This window comes from Myotis yumanensis, unplaced genomic scaffold (genome assembly GCF_028538775.1).
Source record: "Myotis yumanensis isolate MYYU_CA2020_CCGP unplaced genomic scaffold, mMyoYum1.0.hap1 SCAF_5, whole genome shotgun sequence".
Lineage (NCBI taxonomy): Eukaryota > Metazoa > Chordata > Mammalia > Chiroptera > Vespertilionidae > Myotis > Myotis yumanensis.
In genome coordinates, this window is record NW_027223756.1 from 87,881,194 (window position 1) to 87,903,981 (window position 22,788).

The following is a 22,788-nucleotide window of genomic DNA, read 5'->3' on the forward strand; positions in this document are numbered from 1 at the left end:
AACCTGAAGTTTCTATCTGTGAGGCACCAGTCAGGTTCCTGGGATAGTGGGGCAGACGACCCCACCCCCAACCCAGTCACAGACGCTCCCTGAGACTGTACAAACCCATAGTCTTGACCTCTGTGGCTATCTCCTTTGCAAAGGTCAAGATGCAGGGTGTAGCAGGCCTGGTCTCTGAGGGTCGGGTGGGCTGTATCACCTAGGGTGTTTTTTCCCCCTACTTTTCCTCCATTACTGCTTCTGGGGGCATATGACTGAATGAAGGACTTCTGATTGCTGCTTTTCCACATCTCCCCCAATGTTTCCCACCCCAGCCTCTGCTTAGGCACCTCCAGTCAGCACCATCCTCCCTGCACCAAAGCCTTGGGTGAGTCGCTGCTACGGAAAACTCCTGTGCTCTGGGTTTAAAAAACAAAAATACAATAAAACCAGAAACTGTGCCTTTCTTTCCTATGGGCTCTGGTCTACCGACTCCAGACTCCGCAGCACCCAGCAGCTCTGCCACCTTTCACGGCTGGATGTTACATGGGCTGCTGGTCTCAACTCAGATGCGCTGGGCTATGGAGCCCAGCCTGCGTTCCGGGCCTCAATCTTCTGGGGGAACAGACTCTCCTGTAGCCCAGAGCTCCCTCCTCACCGTTGGCCTGGCACCTGTGGCAGCTGGGTCAGGCCCTCTCATGACCCTGCCCTTCATGCCAGTCTCCAGGTGTTTTCTGTCCTTCCTTGATATATGTCTCCTCCTCAGGTGGACCTCAGTTGGTAATTCCAGGTGTATGTTTCCCACTTTAATTTTACTTCCAGTCTAACCAGGAGACTGCATTTTTGACAAGCTTCCAGGTGATGTTGGTGCTGCAGGTCCTCCTGGTCTGTGGACCGCACCTTGAGTAGATGGGCTGTGGTTCTGTGTTAGAGTCTGGTGTAGGTACTTTTAGGTCTTCTCCACCAGGAGTCTTCTGTGTATGTAATTTTGAAAGACAAGTTTTTCTCTCACTCTAAAGGGAGGATAAATTCTCTGTTTGATTCTTTTATATTAGGGATCCGGGGTGACATAAAATAATTTATACCTGAACAAGGCTTTGTAGTTGGCAGAATAAGGGCTTCAAAACATGTCAACGTCCTAATTTGGAGAACTTTGGAATGTTATCTCACAGAGCAGGGTTACTGAGATAGGTGAAATAAGAATCATTAGCTAAGGAGATTAGCTCAGATTAGCCAGGTTGGACTAATGTCATCACAAGGGTCCTCTAAATGTGGAAGAGAGTAGAAGAATTGGAGTCACAGAGACATTTGAAGATGCTATGCTGCTGGTATTGAAGATGGAGGGAAGGCCATGGGCCAAGGAATGCAGATGGCCTCTAGAATCCAGAATAGGAATTGAGAATAGGAAAGGAGTTGAAAAGGGATTACAATCTCCTGTGGATCACCCAGAAAAGTCCAAGCCCAGCAGTGATTTTGATCTAAGGCTTTTAAGACTCATTTCAGGTATTTGACCTCTAGAACTTTAAGATACTAAGTTGTTTGTTTTAAGCCACTAGTGTGGTAATCTGCTACGACAGCAATAGGAAACTGTCACAGACATTTATCCAGTAAGATATTATTCCATGGAACTGAGTTTAAGCCTCTCAAATCATTCAGCTAGCTTCCCTTGGGCAAAGGTAGTTTATGTTGAAATTTCACATTAAGTAGAAAAAGTAGAGCTAATTTAGAGGTATTTGGTCCCATAGATGGTACAAAGAATTTCCCATCATGTAAATGTAAACATGGTTCTGACTTTGAGGACTTTGAAGCATTAAGATAGAAAAATAATTCATTAAAATTAAGGTCACATGTTTTACTTTTTATTTATTTATTTGATATATTATTATTTTTTTAATTTTAGAGAGGGAGAGAGATAGAGAGATAGAAACATCAATGATGAGCCTCATTGATTAATTGCCTCCTGCACGCCCCCTACTGGGGGGTGGGGGGATTGAGCCCTCAACTGGGGCATGTGTCCTTGGTTGGAATCAAACCTGGGACCCTTTAGTCCACAGGCTGTTGCTCTACCCACTGAGCCAAACTAGCTAAGGCTACTTTAAATCTTTGTGTCAAAATTTCTACATTTTTATCTATTTCATGTTAATTCACACATTTAAAAAAATTTCTATATTTTCCAAATTTCTCTGAAGATTTCTTTCATCATAATAGATGGGATTATGAATGAGTCTGTGTGCATATATATGTGTGAGTATGTTTATTTGAAAGTTGTATACAAGTGCACACACATACACACACTGCTCACTCTTGAACATTTTCTTTGGACTCAACAAAGTATATTTAACATTCTATTTAGGCCTTACAACATTCAGATGAAGTAAGGTTTATTATTCCACATTACCTTCAGAAAGAAGAAAACTGAAGCCATGTGGATTACATTCTTTTTAAAGCATGCCCACAGCAAAGGCACCAAGAGCTCTCTATCTACACACTTTTCTTTCTTTTTTAAAACTATATTTTTATTGATTTTAGAGAGGAAGGGCTAGGGAGAGAGAAATAGAAACATCAATGATGAGAGAGAATCATTGATCGGCTGCGTCCTGCATGTCCTCTCCTGGGGATTGAGCCCGCAATTCAGCCATATGCCTTTGACCGGGAATCGAACCTAGGACCCTTCAGTCCGCAAGCCAATGCTCTATCCACTGAGTCAAAGCAGCTAGGGCTGGATTACATTTTTAACAATAACATAATGCAGTTAAAACTTATTGTGCATCATCTTGAGTTATATACAGATGGACCCACCCACTATAAACTCTTTTAAAAATTATATTTTTATTGATTTCAGAGAGGAAGGGAGAGGGGGGAGAGAGATAGAAACATCAATGATAAGAGAGAGCCGAAACCGATTTGGCTCAGTGGATAGAGCGTCGGCCTGCGGACTGAAAGGTCCCAGGTTCGATTCCGGTCAAGGGCATGTACCTGGGTTGTGGGCACATCCCCAGTAGGAGATGTGCAGGAGGCAGCTGATCGATGTTTCTCTCTCATCGATGTTTCTAACTCTCTATCTCTCTCCCTTCCTCTCTGTAAAAAATCAATAAAATATATTAAAAAAAAATGATGAGAGAGAATCATTGATCGGCTGCCTCCTGCATGCCCCACACTAGGGATTGAGCCCACAACTCAGGCATACGCCCTGACCGGAATTTAACTGTGATCTCCTGGTTCACAGGTCGACGCTCAACCACTGAGCTACACTGGCTGGGCTGGGTTAAACTCTTAATTTATGTATGGCTTCTTTAATCCAGTACATTATACATTTGAAATATGTGCAATTTATTGTATGTAATTATTATTATTTTAAAATTTATTTTAATTGTTGAAAGTATTATAGATGTCCCCTTTGTTATTTTTCCCATTGAACTCCTCCACCCCACACCAGCCCCTCCCAGACCGTCACAACATTATTGTCTGTGTCCATAGGCTTTGCATAACCTATATAATAAAAGCCTAATATGCTAAGTGTCCGGTTGTCCGGTCGTCTGGTCAGCAGTTCAACCAATCAAAGGGTAATATACTAATGATATGCTAAGGCCACGCAATCGTTCTCTATGACATGCACTGACCACCAGGGGGCAGACGCTCTAACTAGTAGGTTAGCTTGCTGCTGGGGTTCGGCAGATCAGGACTGAGTGAGATGGGCCAGACACGCCCTAGAGCCCTCCCTCGGTTCCACCCTGGTTGGCCAACCTCCCGTGTCCCTCCCTGGCCCTGACTGTGCACTGGTGGGGTCTCTTGGCCTGGCCTGCACCCTCTCGCAATCTGGGACCCCTCGGGGGTGTCAGAAAGCTGGTTTCAGCCCGATCTGCAGGCAAGGTCGAGAGACTCCACTAGTTCATGAATTTGTGCACCAGGCCTTCTAGTATGCATATAAATTCCTGGGTTAATCACTCCCCAATGCACTCCATCCCCCATATTCCCTTGAAATTCATCAGTCTTTCCATGCTTCTATGCCTCTGGATCTATTTTGTTCATCAGTTTATTTTGTTCATTGGGTTCCTCATATGAGTGAGATCATGTAATTATGCTCCAATAAATTAGTTAGAATTAAAAATTCTAGTGATGTATAACTCATGTCAGATCAAGAGCACAGGCAGCTGAGTCATATAAGATAGTGGTGGGAAATATATCTTATATCTGGGAAGAAAGAAAGGTCTCATATATAGATATAGGAACTGTGATATTAAATTAAGGAAATTCACATTTGATAAACCATTTTTATATAAACTGTAAGATCAACACACACACACACACACACACACACACACACACACATATATATTAAACATCACATATTGGTTGAAGAAAGAAGTATAATACAGATGCACAAAACATCATGAAAGAACTTTAGAAACATAATATAGCAACTCAGAATGAGCCCAGAATAGATCAGAACTACTTCCCACCATACAATCCATTTTGATTATAAAGCCATTATATTAAAACAAGTGCTTTCTCCCCCAAATTAAAAATAGGACTCCCATTTGACCCAGTGATCCCACTTCTAGGAATATATCTCAAGAATCTAGAAACACCAATCAGAAAGAATATATGCACCCCTATGTTCATAGCAGCGCAATTTACCATAGCTAAGATTTGGAAACAGCCTAAGTGCCCATCAGTAGATAAGAAGATTAAAAAGCTGTGGTACATCTACACAATGGAATACTACGCTGCTTTAAAAAAGAAGGAATTCTTACCATTTACAACATCATGGATGGAACTGGAGAGCATTATGCTAAGGGAAATAAGCCAGTCAGAGAAAGATAAATATCACATGATCTCATTCATTTGTGGAATATAATGAACAACATAAACTGATGAAAAAAAAAAACAACAGATCCAGAGACAGAGAAGCATCGATCAGATCTTCAAACCTCAAGAGGGAAGGTAGGGGAGGGTGGGGATAAGGGGGAGAGAGATCAACTAAAGGACTTGTATGCATGCATATAAGCCTAACCAATGAACACAGACACTGGGGGGTGAGGGCATGAGTGGGGGTGAGGGGGCAATGGGGGATAAGAACACATATGTAATACCTTAATCGATAAAGAAAATAAATAAAAAAAAATAAAACAAGTACTTTTAGGATGGCTTGTTATGCAGAAATAGGTAACTGCTACACTAATAACAGAAAAGAAAACTGAGATCACTTATAATAATACTAGAGGCCCAATGCATGAAATTCATGCATGGGGTGGGGGTCCCTCAGCCTGGCCTACACCCCTGGGGGGATGTCCGACTGGCTCTCGCAATCCAGGACCGCTGGCTCCTAACTGCTCTCTTGCCTGCCTGCCTGATTGCCCCTAACCCCTCTGCCTGCCTGCCTGATCATCCCTAACTGCTCCCCTGCTGGCCTGATTGCCCCCAACCAACTCTGCCTGGCCCCACACCCAGGACCCAGATTCCTCCGGCCAGTCTCAGGCACGAAGGACCCCGCCTGGCTTTGCCCAGGCCAGCCACAGCTGCAGGGGACCGTGGGTGGGCGGTTTCACCTGGGCCGCAGCCGCAGGCACCTGGGACCATGGGGCGGGCGGCTTGTCCCTCCCCTGGGCCGCAGGCACACGTGCAGCTGCTGGCTCCCGGAACTGCAGGGCGGGCAGCTTGTCCCTCTCCAGGGTTGCAGCCTGGCTGGTCCCCATTCCTCTCTCCCCAGTGTTGAGTGTCTGGGCAGTTCCAGCATGAGGGCGAGGGCATGAGGGTGTGATGACCATTTGCATATTAGCTCTTTATTATATAGGATCCTCTTTCCCATTCTAGGCATTTGTACAGATATTTGAAGATAGCATTCATGATTATTCTGTTATTGAAGTTTATTTCAGATAACTGCATTAAAAAGTGTCTCTATTTAGACTCTTACAGTTAACCAGAAGAGGTTGAAAGAATATGCATGTTTGTGCAAAACGTATGAATCTGAATCACAGAACTGGACAGGAATTCAAGCTCTCTAGTGAGTCATCCTTTGGTCACTTATGTACATATGTGACATATCTATAGATCACATATTAGTTTATATAATGGATGATAATAATATGGTTTTTTCCTATACCTTTAGTGGTTATGACAATATTTAGAGTAGGGGGAGGTGCTTCATTTAAAACAATAGAGGGAATCATATTTGTAGGCAGCAATGAAACTTTTCAAGTAGAAGAGGGTGATAGTTAATTGGAAACATAATTAAGCCAAGCAAAACTCCACCCCAATGTGAAATCCCTTTACACATGGACACCAATCTTACATACATCAATGAATAAACATACACCATAAAATAGTTTGCATAGCAATAAATGTACAGACTTAAAATTTTTCTTCCTCATACTCAAGGTCATCTCTGACTCAAAGGGTTTATTATGTCGATTTATTGAAATTTTTGTTTCCATGTTATCTAGAATTGGAGACATGTATTTGATTGTCAGTTTGCTAGTGACTATGGTAAGAATGTGGACCCCAAGCTAAATAAGATACAGGATCCTAATGAGAGAACACGACACAATGACCTATAACACACACTAAATGTCTACATTTTCAGAAAGAGCAGGTATGGTAGTGATATATGAAGATATGATTTATAAAGAACGTTAAACTGTGCTCTTATATTTCCCTTTCCTATGAAATGATATAGAGGGCTTTAGTTACCAAGTGCAGTTTATTTCCATAGGAGTAGTACAACTCATGATTGTTCTTTTAGTAAAATAAAAGAAAAAATTACTCAGTATGATAGATTTCATTTAAAAAATTGTTCTTAAGAAATCCATGTAGTCTCGTGAGATAAATGGGAATTTCCAAATATTTTACCCAAGGATGGGATCAATTTGGGAGAGGAGAAAAATAACATAGGAAAAGCTGTTAGATATCACAAAGTCAAGAAATTAATAAAGTGATTCAATTAAATTGTGTAGAAATCATAGAAACAGAAACTCCAGGTATAAACAGAGAGTAAATGCTACATCCACAACATCTGGCTCTGAGGCTTTGAGTTCAGCTGTCATGTGCATTTCTTCAGCCCTAGGACAATTGGTACTTTTACAGCTACCATCCCAACAAGCCTTTTCAGAGCCCTCTTTATGTCATTGTTCCTGAGACTGTAGATAAAGGGGTTCAGCCTGGGTGTGACCACAGTGTACATCACTGAGGCTGTTCCATTTGAGTATGAGCTCTGGGTAGCAGCAGAGCTGAGGTACACGCCTAGGATCGTACCATAAAACAAGGAGACAACCGAGAGGTGAGAGGCACAGGTAGAAAATGCTTTATACTTCCCCTGAGCTGATGGGATTGCACGTATGGAGGACACTATCTTAGAGTAAGAGTAAAGGATCCCAGCCAGGGGACCAGCACCCAGGAGCACAGCTACAAAATACATCACCATGTTATTAAGAAAGGTGTCGGAACAGGCAAGTTGGACGATCTGTTTGATTTCACAGAAAAAGTGGGGGATTTCAAAGTCCGTACAGAAGGACAGTTGCAACACTATTAAGGTTTGTACCAAGGAATTCAGGGCACTCATGATCCAGGACATCAGAACCAGCAGTCCACAGAGCCGGGGGTTCATGATGACCATATAGTGCAGGGGGTGGCAGATGGCCACATACCTGTCATAGGCCATCACGGCTAGAAGGAAGTCATCCAGTTCTCCAGAGAACATGAAAAAATACATCTGTGTGATGCAGCCTGCTTATGTGATGACTTTGCTCTGTGTCTGGATGTTCCACAGCATCTTTGGGATGGTGGTGGAGGTGACAGAGATGTCCACCAAGGACAGGTTGGAGAGGAAGAAGTACATGGGTGTGTGGAGGTGGGAGTCTGAGCTGACGGCCAGGATGATGAGCAGGTTTCCCAACACAGTGATCAGGTACATGGAGAGGAAAAGCCCAAATATGAGGGGCTGCAGTGCTGGTTTTTCTGATAACCCCAGAAGAAAAAATCCTGAAAATCCTGTGAGGTTCCCTAGTTCCATGTGGTGGAGGTGACTGCCATAATATAGAAAAAATGACATTACTAATTTTCACACAAGCAAGCATTAAAAACCTAGCACAAAGGAAGTAATTTCCATATTTGGTCTATGGTTTGATCTCCTTTGGGACATCCCTAGGGCCATTTCTCATTAGAATTTCCTTTTCCATGTGAAGACACATGAAGAATTCTTGTCTTAATTCTTTCAGTACGAAAAGTAAAAATAAAAAGCAATGGATGGGAAGTAGAGCACAGCAGGTGTCTGTAGTTAGTAATACTGTATCGTGTATTGGAAAGTAGCTAGAGGGTAGATTTTAAAAGTCCTTATCACAAGAAAAAAACTGTTAACTATGGTGGTGACAGATATATTGTGGAGGTTGTATTGCAATATATACAAATACAGAATCATTATGTGGTACTCCTGAAACTAATATAATGTTTTATGTCAATTATACTTCAATTAAAAATGTTTAAAACAAATGGAGAAGACACAGTAGGACTGATTGACAGATTGGACCACACAAAATTTATGAGCTTTATACATTCTCTACAAAACACTTATACATACATTAAAGAACTAAGTGGAAAACAGTCACTTTGTGTGAAAGTCTCCATTTCTTTGTTAGAAAGAATTCAATAAAAAAATCAAACAAGATGATAATGTCAATAATATTGTGATAAGTCTGCACGGTAACAGATGATTACTAGACTTGGTGTGGCAATCACATTGTAATGTATATAAATGTTGAATCAATATATTGTATACCTGAAACTAATATCACATTATATACAAACTATACTGAGACAAAAAAGGGATAAAAACACTTTGATAACAATATCCAAAAGCAAAGAACTTTCAGGTCTGTAATATAGTGAAAGTTACTTTGGATGCCAACTACACTTTAATTTAAAATAAATAAATTAATAAACAAGTAAAGGAAAAAACTTACACAGAGAAATTTAGTAGAGACTCTAAATGGTTTACAAACTCACAAATTTCATTACTCAGCCTCACAGGTAATGAAATAGTTACAAAGTGAATCTCCTTAGCTTACTCATTTTCATCTACCAAATAAATTTTTAAAATGTGAATAGACAAGGTGAGGGAACATACTGTGAGATGTATGTCTCATGCACTGCTATTGCAAGGGTGTATTTGCAGCCCTCCTTGGTCTGGACCTTTCTCATGCATATGGAAAGATAGTCTAATATTCCCTCTCAGAAAATTAAAAAAATGCCCTCACATCACTGTATATTCCTCCACAGTTAATTACCTATTTGTCTATTTCTGTCAATAGATAAAGTCCTTGAACTTATGTTCTACTTCTACTGAAAGGACTTTACACTTCCAGTGCCCTTTCTTAATTTGTCTGCTATTCATGCCATTTAATTGTCAACATTGGAACTTGCATTTCTGAGTGCAATGTTCACTTTCCTTTGAGCATCATGAATAACACATTAATGTATTAGTAATGTATTGGTATCTGGGCTATGTTCGAATGGTTCTAAGGTGACTTCAGGGACAAGTTCTTGGCTTTCAGTCTCTCTGATGGTTTCCTGCCATGTCTATTGCGTTCTCGGACTCACCTGCATGGGAACTCTGAGAGGAAGGTTTCCCTGTGGAGGTCCAAATTCTTGCCTGGATGGTTGATGATGCAGACCAGAGCTCTGTCCCAGACAAGACAACAAGGAGTCAAGCACTGGTCTCCCAGCTGGATTTAGGTGACATAACATCCAGCCAAAGGTTGCACATGCTGAGGGTCTGCAGTAGAATTGCTACTTACATGCTCTGTGTCTGCTCATTAGGCACATTTGCTGCTTGTTACTACAACCTCTAAGCACATGGTTGCCCCTGGGGACACTGGTCTGGACAGAATGGAATGTTTCCTGATGATTCTCTGTTCCCAGGAGACTATGCAATAAGCCAGGTGAGTGCAGTTGTGATTAGTCCTTCATTAAATGCCCTGCTTCCTGACGTCTACACCGCCCAGCACCTTATCTCAATTGGAAGGTAAAGTTTCAAAATGGATGGACCTCGAGGGTGTTCTACCCAGTGAAATAAGTCAGGAAAAGACTAATACCACAGGATTTCACTTATATATGGATCTAAAGAGCAAAGTAAACAATACCCCCCGCCCCCCCAATTGAAATGCACTCATGGATTGGTGGTTGCCAGAGAAGGACCTTGGGTGACAGGAAGAAGGAAGTGAAGGGATTAAGAAGTATAAATTGGAAGTTTCAAAATAGTCACAGATGTAAAGTACAGCATAGAGAATTTATCTATATAAAAGGCTAATATGCTAAGTGTCCTCCCACCTTCCGATTGGTCGCTATGACGACTTGCTTTATAGCCAGGTGGAAACACTTTACACTGTAACCAAATGTCTGTGAAGCGTTTTCCCGTGTCTCATCTCCTTTGATCCTCACAGAAGTCCTGGAGTAGGTAGAAAGGAGACTCAGTGCAATCCTATTTTCTTTTCATTAGCTGGAAAACGGAGATTTAGAAAGCTTAGAAACTTGACCTGACTGAAAAGAAGTAAGAAATGGTGGACCTTGAAAATGACTTCAGGTTTTCTCACTGTGCGGAATATAGTCAAACACTGCTGCAGTTAAATATTTTACCCTTTGTTCTCCCTGTGAGGTCTATAATAATAATCTGCTTCGTGTTAATATTTACTGCTGTGTTGCTGACAATTACCTGAAAGAGAAGTTGGGGTGCTTCACTGGGCTGGAAAAAGTTTAGCTACATCAGAAAGCAGGTCTAATTAAGCAGGTTTATTCTATATCTATAAAAGGCTAAGTTGACTCACACATGTGCAATGCATATAAAGCTCTCGCTGGTGACAATTGCATGCATGTTTTTCCATCAGTCATTGTCGATCGTGAATTTGGTTGACACTTCTATTATAGAGAAAGGGTGAATAGCAATATTAAAATATTTATTCTAATTAATTTCCTTTCAATGTGCACCAATTCATGCACTGGGCCACTAGTATAGTCAATAATATTGTAATAACAATATTACAATGATATTGTAATAACTCTTTTGGGTATCAGGGGTGAACACTATGTAAAGAATATGATTGTCTAACCATTATATTGTACACCTGAAACCAATGCAAAATAATAGTGAAGTAAACTGTATTTGAAAAAAAGAAAAGAACTCTTTCTCCGTCATCGAGGTGTGTGTGTTCCCTTCTCCTTCACCATGTCTTCCCACAAGACTTTCAGGATCAAGACGTTCCTGGCCAAGAAACAAAAACAGAATTGGCCCATTCCCCAATGGATTCGGATGAAAACTGGCAATAAAATCAGGTACAACTTGAAGAGGAGACATTGGAGAAGAACCAAACTGGGCCTATGAGAAATCACACATGAGAGATGACTCACATATTTATGCTGTATCCAGGTTGCCTACACCTTGAACATTTTCTTTGGACTCCTCCTCCTCACTCTTGAACATTTTCTTTGGACTCAACAAAGTATATTTAACATTTTACTTGTCCCTTACAACATTCAGTTGAAGTAAGGTTTAATATTCCACATTATCTTCAGAAACAAGAGAACTGAAGCCTGTTTGATTACATTTTAAATAATAACACAATGCAGTTAAAACTTATTGTGCAGATCCAGTGTTCTCACTTCTAGGAACTTATCCTAAGAAATCCCAAACACCAATCAGAAAGAATGCATGCACCCCTATGTTCATAGCAGTGCAATTTACAATAGCTAAGATCTGGAAACAGCCCAGGTGCCCATCAGTAGATGAGTGGATAAAAAACATGTCGTACATTTACACAATGGAATACTATGCAGCACTAAAAAAGAAGGATCTCTCACCCTTTGAGACAGCATGGAGGGACTTGGAGAATTATTATGGTAAGCAAAATAAGCCAGTCAGAGAAAGACAAGTATCACATGATCTCATTCATATGATGAACAAAATAGATCCAGAGACACAGAAGCATGGACCAGACTGTGAAATCTCAGAGGGAAGGAAGAGGTGGGTTGGTGGGCGGGAAGAGATCAACCAAAGAACTTGTATGCACATATGCATAACCCATAAGCACAGACAATCGATGCTGAAGGCCTGGGGCAGTTGAAGGGTGTGGGCTAGAAAGATTAAATGGGGGAAAAAAGGGGACAAATGTACTTTCAACAATAAAGATTTAGTTTAACAAAAAACTTATTGCGCATCACCTCAAGTTATATATAAATAGACCCACCAACCATGTACTCTTAATTTCTGTATGGCTTCTTTAATCCAGCAAATTGTACATTTAAAATATGTGCAGTTTGTTGTGTGTAATTACACTCTAATAAATTAGTTATGAAATGGAATTTCTGGACTGGAACCCGGATTCTTTGTCTGCCGGAATCAAAGAATGAATCCACGGACAGAAAGTGCTATAGCAAAGGTGGAGATTTATTGAAGAACAAGTACAGACTCCCACATGGGGAGAGGGAAAGAGTCCCACAGAGTGGACTTCCACGTAGGGAGGGAGAAAGGGTCCCACTGAGTTCTTTTTCCCTATGGCTTATAAAGGCTGCAGATCCTGGTGCCTTGATATCCCCTCTGACTGGTCACTATTCCCTTTCTGGTTACTATAGTAACTCCTGGGATCAAAGATCAAACCTCACGTGGGACATGTGAAGTTCTTCCCCCATCCTTCCTTATTGTTTTCCTATTCCCTTTGGGCTTTCTTCTTCTCTATTTGGATGAAGGGTTTCCTTCCCTTTATTTTGTAAATATAGACCTTTTGCTGTTCCCAGATCCCTCATTCTATGGAAATGTGCCTGTTGCAGCTTTTTAGCTTCCCTACTCTATGGAAATATACCTTCTGCTGCTCTGCAGCCCTGTGCTTCCTCTATGGTCCCCTTAATTTCTAAAATTTCCAAAACCTGTTTTTTTCACCCCCCCCAAAATGCCCGTTTCAGTTAGATTAAAAATTCTAGTGATGTATACTCTCAGATCAAAAGCACAGGGAGCTGAGACACACCAGATAATGGTGGGAAATAATTCTTTTTAAAAAAAATTCTTTATTGGTTAATGTATTACATATGTGTCCTTATCCCCCCCATTACCTCCCATCCCCCCACTCATGCCCTCACCCCCCTGTTGTCTGTGTCCATTGGTTAGGCTTATATGCATGCATACACATACTTTGGTTGATCTCTCCCCCTTACCCCCACCCTCCCCTACCTTCCCTCTAAGGTTTGACGGTCTGATAGAAAGGATATATGCACCCCTATGTTCATAGCAGCACAATTCACCATAGCCAAGATTTGGAAACAGCCTAAGTGCCCATCAGCAGATGAGTGGATTAAAAAACTGTGGTACATCTACACAATGGAATACTACACTGCGGTAAAAAAGAAGGAGTTCTTACCATTTGCAATAGCATGAAAATAATTCTTATTACTGGGAAGAAATCAAGGTTTAAGATATAAATATCAGAACCGTGATATTAAATTAAGGCAATTCACATTTGATAAGCTATTTTTTCCATAAACGGTAAGGTCAACACAGACATATATGTCTTAAACATCACATTATGGTTGATGAAAGACGTGCAATACAGATGCACAAAACATCATGAAAGAGATTTAGAAATATAATGTAGTGACTCATGATGAGCCCAGAAGAGATCAAAACAACTTCCCACCATACAATCCCATTTGATTATAAAGCTATTATATTAAAACAAGTGCCCTTAGGATGGCTTGTTATATAGCAATCGCTAACTGATACAATAGTAAACAGAGATCATTTATAATAATATACCTCTCCCCATTCTAGGCACTTGTACAGATATTTGAAGATAGCATTCATGATTACTTTATTATTGAAGTTTTTTTCAGATAATTGCATTAAGTAGTAACTCCATTGAGATTCACTTGCAGGTAACCAGGGAAGCAGGGAGGACATGCCCCTTTTCACAAAAGTTGGTACGTGAACCACATGAGTGGACAGGAACTCAAACTCTCTAATTGGTTATCCTTTCATCATATAATGAATAATATTGATCTTGTTATTCACTGCCCATTTTATGGTTATGACAAAATTTAGAAAAGAGGAGATATTTCAGCCGAAACCGGTTTGGCTCAGTGGATAGAGCGTCGGCCTGCGGACTGAAGGGTCCCGGGTTCGATTCCGGTCAAGGGCATGTGCCTGGGTTGCGGGCACATCCCCGGTGGGAGATGTGCAGGAGGCAGCTGATCGATGTTTCTCTCTCATCGATGTTTCTGGCTATCTATCTCTCTCCCTTCCTCTCTGTAAGAAATCAATAAAATATATTTAAAAAAAAAAAAAAAAAAAAAAAAAAAAGAGGAGATATTTCATTTAGAGCCTTGGAGTCATATCAGTACTCAGCACTGTCAGTTTTAAAGCAGAAACAGGAAGCTAAGTCAAGAGAGAAACCATAAACATGGTAACCAATCCTTCACCTCAGTGAAAAAGAAAACATCCCTTGTCTTTGTCTGATATATTTCACTTAACATATTACCTTCTGGATTCACCCATGTTGTTGCAAATTTCATTCTTTTCAAGGCTGAGTAATATTCCATTGTATATATGTACCACTTCTTTATCCGTTAATCTATTGATGGACACATAGTTGCTTCCATATCTTGACTATTGTAAACAATGCTGCAATGAACATAGGGGTGCATGTATCTTTTATTGTAGATGTCTTTTTATTTCTTCAGATAAATACCCAGAAGTGGGATTCAGAAGGTTATAGAAATGTATAATCATACTATTGTATACCTGAAACTAATATAATATATAATCTATAATTTAAAAAATTAAAAACCTTTGTACATGGACACCAGTTTTCCATACTTCAATGAATAGATGTACGGTATGGAAAAGATAAACTTTTATAGTAATAAAATGTGTGATTAAAAATTTTGACTCCTCATTTCTGAAGTCATCCCTGACTCTAAGACCATATTAGGTCAATCTATTTATTCAAATGTGCCTTTCAATGTAGACTCCACCTGCAATTATATGTTTGATCATCAATTTTTGTCAGTGCCTATAGGGGACACCAGGCCGAATTAAAAAATGCATTAAGAGACCAGTTACAAAACTCAGTAGCATAGCTCTGGCTGGTGTGGCCCAGTTGGTTGGGGAGTTGTTCATACATCAAAAGGTTGCAGATTTGATTTCTGTTCGGGGGTTTATGGGAGGCAACCAATGGATGTTTGTCTCTCACATTGATGTTTCTCATATTTCTCTCTCTCTCTCTCTCTCTCTCTCTCTCTCTCTCTACCTCCCTTCCTCCCTCCCCCCTCTCTCTCAAATAAATAAAAACATATCCTTGGGTGAGGATTAAAAAAACCACGATCTAGCAGCATATTTGAGTTGACATTATCAGGAAGAGCAATTAAGTTGGTGATAATGATGTAGAAAAGAATGACAGACCCAAATGTCACTTTGTTTTCAGATTTTCTTCTGCAATAAAATTACCTGAGTGGCCTTAATTGCCACGTGTAGTTTTGTTTCCATGTGAGTAATACAACCTCTTTCAGGAAAACTATAGAAAATTTACTAGGGAGTTAGATGTCATTTCAGAGAAAAATATTTTTAATAAATGCAATTTGTTCTACAAAAGAAATGTACATTTCCAAATATTCCTCAATCAAGGTGGGGAAACACGTGGGGAAGCTAGGAAAATAAAAATTAAAAAGTGGAAAACTACAGATATCAGACAGAGCAGAAAGCTCAATCAAAGGAGTTACTAAATTGTATCGGGAATTTAAAATCAGATAAATGGAAATTCCAGGCATGAAACAGAGGGAGCAAGTGCTTTCTCCAATCTGATCAAAGAATAGCGATTTCTGGCTCTTAATGTCTGCAGTCCTGTAATCATGGGCACTTTTTCAGCCCCAGGATGATTGGTCTTTTTATAACTACCACCCCAACGAATCTTTTCAGGGCCCTCTTTATGTCTTTGTTCCTGAGACTGTAGATAAAGGGGTTCAGCATGGGTGTGACCACAGTGTACATCACTGAGGCTGTTGCACTTGAGTGTGAAGTGTGGGCAGCAGCAGAGCTAAAGTACACTCCTGCACTTGTACCATAAAATAAGGAGACGATGGAGAGGTGAGATGCACAGGTAGAAAATGCCTTAGACTTCCCCTCAGCTGATGAGATTGCACATATGGAGGACACTATCTTAGAGTAAGAGTAAATGATACCGGCCAGGGGACAACCACCCATCAGCCCAACTCCAAAATACATCACCATGTTATTAAGAAAGGTGTCAGAACAGGCAAGTTGAACCACCTGTTTAAGTTCACAGAAAAAGTGGTGGATTTCCAAGTTTGGACAGAAAGACAGCCTCAATACCACTAAACTTTGTAACAGGGAATTCAGGATACACACGATCCAGGGCACCAGAACCAGCAGTCCACAGAGCCGGGGGTTCATGATGACGGTGTAGTGCAGGGGGTGACAGATGGCCACAAAGCGGTCATAGGCCATCACGGTCAAGAGGAGGACGTCCAACCCTGCAAAGAGTATGAAAAAATACATCTGGGTGATGCAGTCTTCATAGGTGATGGCTTTGCTCTGTGTCTGGATGTTCCACAGCATCTTTGGGACGGTAGTGGAGGTGAAACAGATGTCTACCAAGGACAGGTTGGAGAGGAAGAAGTACATGGGTGTATGGAGGTGGGAGTCTGAGCTGACGGCCAGGATGATGAGCAGGTTTCCCAACACAGTGATCAGGTACATGGAGAGGAAAACCCCAAATATGAGGGGCTGCAGTGCTGGTTCCTCTGAAAGTCCCAGAAGAACAAATTCTGAAGTTTGTGTATCATTGCCTTGTACCATGTGGTGGTGGTCATAACTAGGAAGAAAAACAATATTAATTTTACACATGTGGGTATTAACATAGTGAAATGCTAGAATTTTTTTTATGTTTTTCAGTTAAAAAATTGTATATTATATTTATATTGATCATATCTCCTTTAAGGAATCTGCTGGGTCAACTGTGATTAGGAATTCTTGTCCTACACTCAGGTTTCGCCCAAGAGGTCATGTAATATACAGTCTTAATGGAAAATTCTTTTATGCATTTGAGGAATTTATGTTGAGTACTGACTATCTTCTGTAAGAGTATAGAATGCTGAGGAATAGTTTTCTACAATCCAATGATGAAGAAAGGATATAAATTACCAAATAGAAAAACATATGCTGTGTCAGATAGTGACAGATGCTATGAAAAAGAAAAGCAGGCATAAAATAGAGTGAATGGACGTGTTGCATTTTACTGAGAGTTCAGAAAGACCCACAAAGAGACATTTCAGCAGTCCTAGAGGAAGACAAAGTGGGAGTCATGAAGTTATCTGGGGGAAGCGTGTGCCCTGCTGTGGGAAGAATCAGTGCAAAGACCCAGAGGGTGGCATTTGTTTCAGATACTCAAGGCTCTTTTTAAAAAATTAAATTTATTGCAGTGCATTGGTTAATAAATTATATGGGTTTCAAGTGCACAATTCTATGACCCATCATCTGCTTATTGCTTTGTATGCCCACCATCCAAAGCCAAATCTTCTTCCATTACCATGTATTTGACCCCCTTAACCTTTTACTAGCCCCCCATCCACACACACCCCTATTCTCTCTGGTAACCACCACACTGTTGTCTGTGTCTATGAGTTTTTATTTTTCCTGTTTGTCCATTTGTTGCTTTCAGTTTTATATCCCACACTAGAGGCCTGGTGCACAAAATTCGTGCACAGGGTGGGGGGTGAAGGGTGGGGAGGTCCCTCAGCCTGACCTGCACCCTCTCCAATTCGGGATCCCTCAGGGGATGTGCTACTGACAGCTTGGGCCCACTCCCCATGGTTCTCTGCTCTCTGCGGGGCCTGCCTGCTCCACACCACTGGGATGGGCAAGCAGGCCCTGCTGAGTGCTGCCTGCAGGCCCTGCTTGCCTGATTGCAGGTCACCATGGCAACCGCCCAGCAGGCCCTGCTGGGTGCTGCCTGCTCCCGATTGCCTGCTCCCTGGTCTCTGCAGTGACTGCACAGCAGGCCCTGCTGGGTGCTGCCTGCGAGCCCCACTTGCCTGCTCAAAGGTCACCACAGCAACCGCTCAGCAGGCCCTGCTGTGTGCTGTCTGCGGGCCCGATGGCCTGCTGGGCTCACGTTGCCGGGGTGACTCCTCCAGCGTCCTGCCCAGCCTCTATGGGCGCCACCATATTTGTTGTGGAGTGATGGTTAATTTGCATATTACTCTTTTATTAGATAGGATATGAGTGAAATCACATGGTTCTTGGGAAGCCAGAGTGTGAAGGGGAATGAGCAAGAGGGAGAGTGATGAGAGAGAGTGTCAGAGAATGTGGGGGAAGAATGTGGCCTTGCTGTTGCTGAAATCAAGACAGAGGTAGTCCTTCGCCTACATGTCATTCATTTCCTTTTTAACTTTTATTTCAAAGGATTCCTGTGAATAGAAATGTTTTTTTTTTTCTGTATTTCCATCTGTTGGTTAAGATTGTAGTGTCTTTATTTTTAAAATATTTTACTTATTTATTTTTAAATCCTCACCCAAGGATGTGCTTTTTATTGATTTTTTTTTTTGAGAGAGAGGAAGGGAGAGAGAGAGAAACATCCACGTGAGCGAGAAACATTGTCTGGTTGCCTCCCAATTGGTTGCCTCCTGACTGTGTCCTGACTGAGGATTGAACCTGCAAACTAGGTATGTGCCCTGACTAGGAATCGAAACTGCTACCTTTTGGTGTACAGGATGACACTCCAACCAACTGAGCCACACTGCCCAGTGCTGTAGTGTCTGTTTTTAAAGGGTCACATTTGGAGTATATGAGCTTTGGTACCACTGCCCAGAGAACTGCTTATGCCTCACAAAATAAATACACGTACAGACACACACACACACACACACACACACACAGCACACTATGTCCTCCTGGGGCCATGTTACTCCCTGCTCTTCTCACTGCCACAATAATTAGGAATGATATAGGGCAGGTTGTTAACATAAAATTATCTTTACCGTAAAGAATGTATAAATAATTCCCAAATTCAAGTTGGTAAGCCTCCCATGGACATGGGACTCCATTATATTAAGATCATTTTGTGTCCTGTCTTAAACAAATTAAAATCCATTTGGAAAAAAGTGAGAGAGGAAAGAAATAGACATGGAAAATAACAAGATCTGACAAGCTCAGAGGGCCCCTGAGAGACTGTGCTGAGGACAAAGCTGCTTGTTTCTGGCAGAATTCCAACCCCAGTTCTATCCCCTGATGCCCAGAATAACTAATAAAACAGCAAAAACCAATTTATGCAAAAGAGAAAGGAATTTATGCAAAAGAGAAAGGAGTGCTACCTTTTTGATGTCAAGATGCATTACTGGTTGAACATCCACTAGAAAACTAGGCAAAGGGAACAAACACACAAATTATAACAGCAAATATACGATGTACAACAAGAGATGAGGATTTTGAAAAGATAAATGGTAAGACTTTTCTAAATGCTTTTAGATGCAAATCTCTTTGAATCAGAAAACTGAATCTTGGCTTTGAATCTCAATCTGCAATATGTTAGCTGCTTGAACTTGGAGAGACAACAGATTCATTCTAAGTTAATCATTCTAAATTAATATTCTCCCTCAAAAGCTTAGCGTAGTTCCTTGCTGTGTGGAGTGATAAATGACTAGTTATCACTGGTGATAAGATTTGGCTGATTTTTCCCCCCTACTTCACAAATGTCTCCATTGCTTCCCCACCTCTTGGTAAAAAAGTATTGCACAACAATGCTCATTAGCATCTTAAATACAAATTTTCATGTGACTGCCCAACGTGTATGGTGGTACTGTGAAATGTATGCCTCAAGAATTGCTATTGCAGGGTATATCTACTCCCATGTTTCTGGATCTTTAAAAAAAATACAAAACAGGGTAAATACATCCTATCTTAAATGGTTGAAAAAATGCCCTCTTTTACTCTATTTGCCTACTCCCCTTAACTGCAACACTCCTCTAATATGTTCTAATTTTATTAAAACACTTAATGCCTCCAATTCCTTCCTCTGTCTCATCCAATTGGACTTCCATTCTTATCACTTAATTGTCAACAATTACCCCTATATCGCTGAATCCAACAGAAACCTCTCGTTGTAACATTAAATAAATTATTTAAAAATTAATTAGCAACGTAGCACACAAACATGGCAGTCTCTCAGCTATGGGTTAGGCTGGTTTGGCTCTCAGGTGACTTCAAGTAGAAGTTCTCAGGGTCCAATCTCTCTGAATCTTTCCTGAAGCAGCTACTGGGCTCTCAGACTCACCTGGGTGGGGTCTCTGAGTGGAAAGTCTCCATGTGAAAGTCTGAAATGCTCCCCAGATCATTAATGATGGAGACTGAAGCTCTGTCCCCAGACAAGACAGCAGGAAGGAGTGAAGCGTTGGTCCCCAGTCAGTCTTAGGACTCCACCCTGTTCCGTCCAGTTGAAGGTGCATACACCCTAATGGTCTGTAACAGAGGATATATTTTCAGCTCCCTTTATCAGCTCATTAGGCACTGTTTTCATTGTTACTCCCACCTCTGAGCACATTGTATCCCATGGGACAATGGTCTGGAAGGAAAAGAAAATTTCCTACTGATTCGTTGTTCCCAGGTGACCACATTAGTAGTCAGGTGAATCTAGTTTTTATTATTCCTTCTCCATGAACTCACCTGCCTTCCAGAGGACTAACCTCCATGCATTTTATCCTAACGTGGAGTTAATATTTTCACCATATCTACAACTGAGGAACCTGTCTTGACACAGACTTCCACAGTATTGACTTGTGGTGGGGAACAATTCCTGATATCTTCAGGAAATTGGTAACCCCTCTTCAACAAGAGAGAGACAAAGTTCTGTTTCTTTGCCACAAAACAAATGGTGCTATGATCCTTGATTGATATGACTTAAAAATATTCCCAAAAGGCTAAACATAGTAATGCTACCAATATAGCATAAAGAAAACCTATTGGGAAAATGTTTTGTAGTCATGTTCATGGCAAATGAGAAATTGCATTCTAAAAGCCTTAGTAATGACCATGATATGACTTTTGACAAAACAATTTTAGAGTGCTCATTTATTCCTTCTCTTAAAAATGTTTAATCATAGCCCAAACAGAGTGGCTTAGTTGGTTGAATGTTGTCCTGTGCACCGAAAGGTTGCCAGTTTGATTCCTGGTCAAGGCACATGCCTGGGTGTGGGTTTGATCCCTGGTTGGGATGCATGTGAAAGGCAACCTATTGATGTTTCTCTCTTACATTGATGCTTCTCTGTTTCTCCCTCTCTCTAAGTATGTCCTCAGGTGAGATTTAAAAAAGTTCATTTATGAGATATATTTTGATTTTTTTCTACACACTGTGGACTGAGCTTAGAATCTAATATGGATTGTCTTATTTCATTTTTACAAAAGTCTATTGTATGTAGTCAGTACTACTATGAAATCCATTTTACATCTGCAGAAATGGGTCTAAGAGAGTGTTTGAGAAAAGATACAGGCCTGGCCACGGGACCCCACCAGTGCATGATTGAAGCGGGAGAAGATGTGGGAGGTTGGCCAGCTGGGGAGGGGCCAAAAAGGTGCTCCAGGGCATGTCTGGCCCTTCTCACTCAGTCCTGATCAGCCAGATGCCAGCAGCAAGCTAACCTACCAGTTGGAGCATCTGCCCCCTGGTGGTTAGTGCATGTCATAATGAGCAGTTGAGCGGCCTTAGCATTCATTAGCATATTACACTTTGATTGGTTGAACAGCCGACCTGTTGACAGCACACTTAGCACATTAGGCTTTTATTATATAGGACTAGAGGCCTGGTGCATGAAATTCATGCACGGGGAGGTGTCCCTCAGCCCAGCATGCACCCTTTCCAATCCAGGACCCTTTGGGGGATGTCCAACTGACGGTTTAGGCCCGATCCCTTTTGGTCCTAAACAGACATCCCTCTCGCAACCCGGGACCACTGGCTCCTAACCGCTTGCCTCCCTGCCTGCCTGATAGCCCCTAAACACCTCTGCCTGCCTGCTTGATTTCCCCCTAATTGCCTCTGCCTGCTGGCCTGATCACTGACTAACCGCTCCCCTGCTGGCCTGATTGCCTGCAACTGCCCTTCCATGCTGGCCTGATTGCCCCCAACTGCTCTCCCCTGCTGGCCTGGTTGCCCCCAACTGCTCTCCTCTGCTGGCCTGATCACCCCTAACTGCCTCTGCCTCGGCCCCTGCTACCATGGCTTTGTCTGGAAGGAAGTCAGACATCCAGAAGATGTCTGGTTGACTCGGTCCAATTAGCATATTGCCCTTTTATTAGTATAGATGGGGAATTTCCACATATGCTATGGAGTTGGTATGAGAATTTAGTAATATTTTAGAGCTGATGGAAAATTATTGGATATAGCAGATGCTCAATCTATAGCAGCGATTGTGACACTGTCCGAGTTCTGCAATTACTAAGCTCACTGTGACACCAGAGAATCTGTAGTGACAGAAGTGAGTCCAGCATTTCCCTGCTCCTGGGAGAGAGAGAGTTGTGATCTCGAAGGTGGACTTCCTCAGGGGACCCACACAAGGAGCAGAGTGTTTGAGAGGTCAATGATCCATGCTCTGATGTGCTCAGTGACACAACCTCTGACCCATTCATGCTGACGTCTAATGGCCACAGTAAGAATTTGTAGACTCTCCAAGCTGTTCCACTCTTGGGAATATCTGCAAAGTTGCTATTTCTTGGTGAATCAAATTATTCCATCTCTTCTTATCTTCCTTCTTACAAGTCTATAGCGTGTACCT

General features: G+C 41.5%; 2 protein-coding genes, 1 non-coding gene and 1 pseudogene across 3 annotated transcripts; 1 reads left to right on the forward strand and 3 right to left on the reverse strand.

Moving 5' to 3' along the window:
- Positions 1-7,018: 7,018 nt before the first annotated feature.
- Positions 7,019-7,987, reverse strand: LOC139011483 (olfactory receptor 7A17-like; annotated as a pseudogene).
- A 3,204-nt stretch (positions 7,988-11,191) lies between these two features.
- Positions 11,192-11,349, forward strand: LOC139009891 (large ribosomal subunit protein eL39-like). The gene has a single exon (XM_070414009.1). The coding sequence runs from the start codon at positions 11,192-11,194 to the stop codon at positions 11,345-11,347; it is 156 nt and encodes a 51-aa protein (XP_070270110.1). The 3' UTR covers positions 11,348-11,349.
- A 4,507-nt stretch (positions 11,350-15,856) lies between these two features.
- On the reverse strand, positions 15,857-16,825 carry LOC139009892 (olfactory receptor 7A17-like). The gene has a single exon (XM_070414010.1). It carries the CDS (start codon positions 16,823-16,825, stop codon positions 15,857-15,859), a length of 969 nt encoding a protein of 322 aa, XP_070270111.1.
- A 4,099-nt stretch (positions 16,826-20,924) lies between these two features.
- Positions 20,925-21,053, reverse strand: LOC139011918 (small nucleolar RNA SNORA32). Its single transcript, XR_011471728.1, has one exon. It is a non-coding gene; the product is annotated as a small nucleolar RNA SNORA32 (small nucleolar RNA).
- Positions 21,054-22,788: the final 1,735 nt, after the last annotated feature.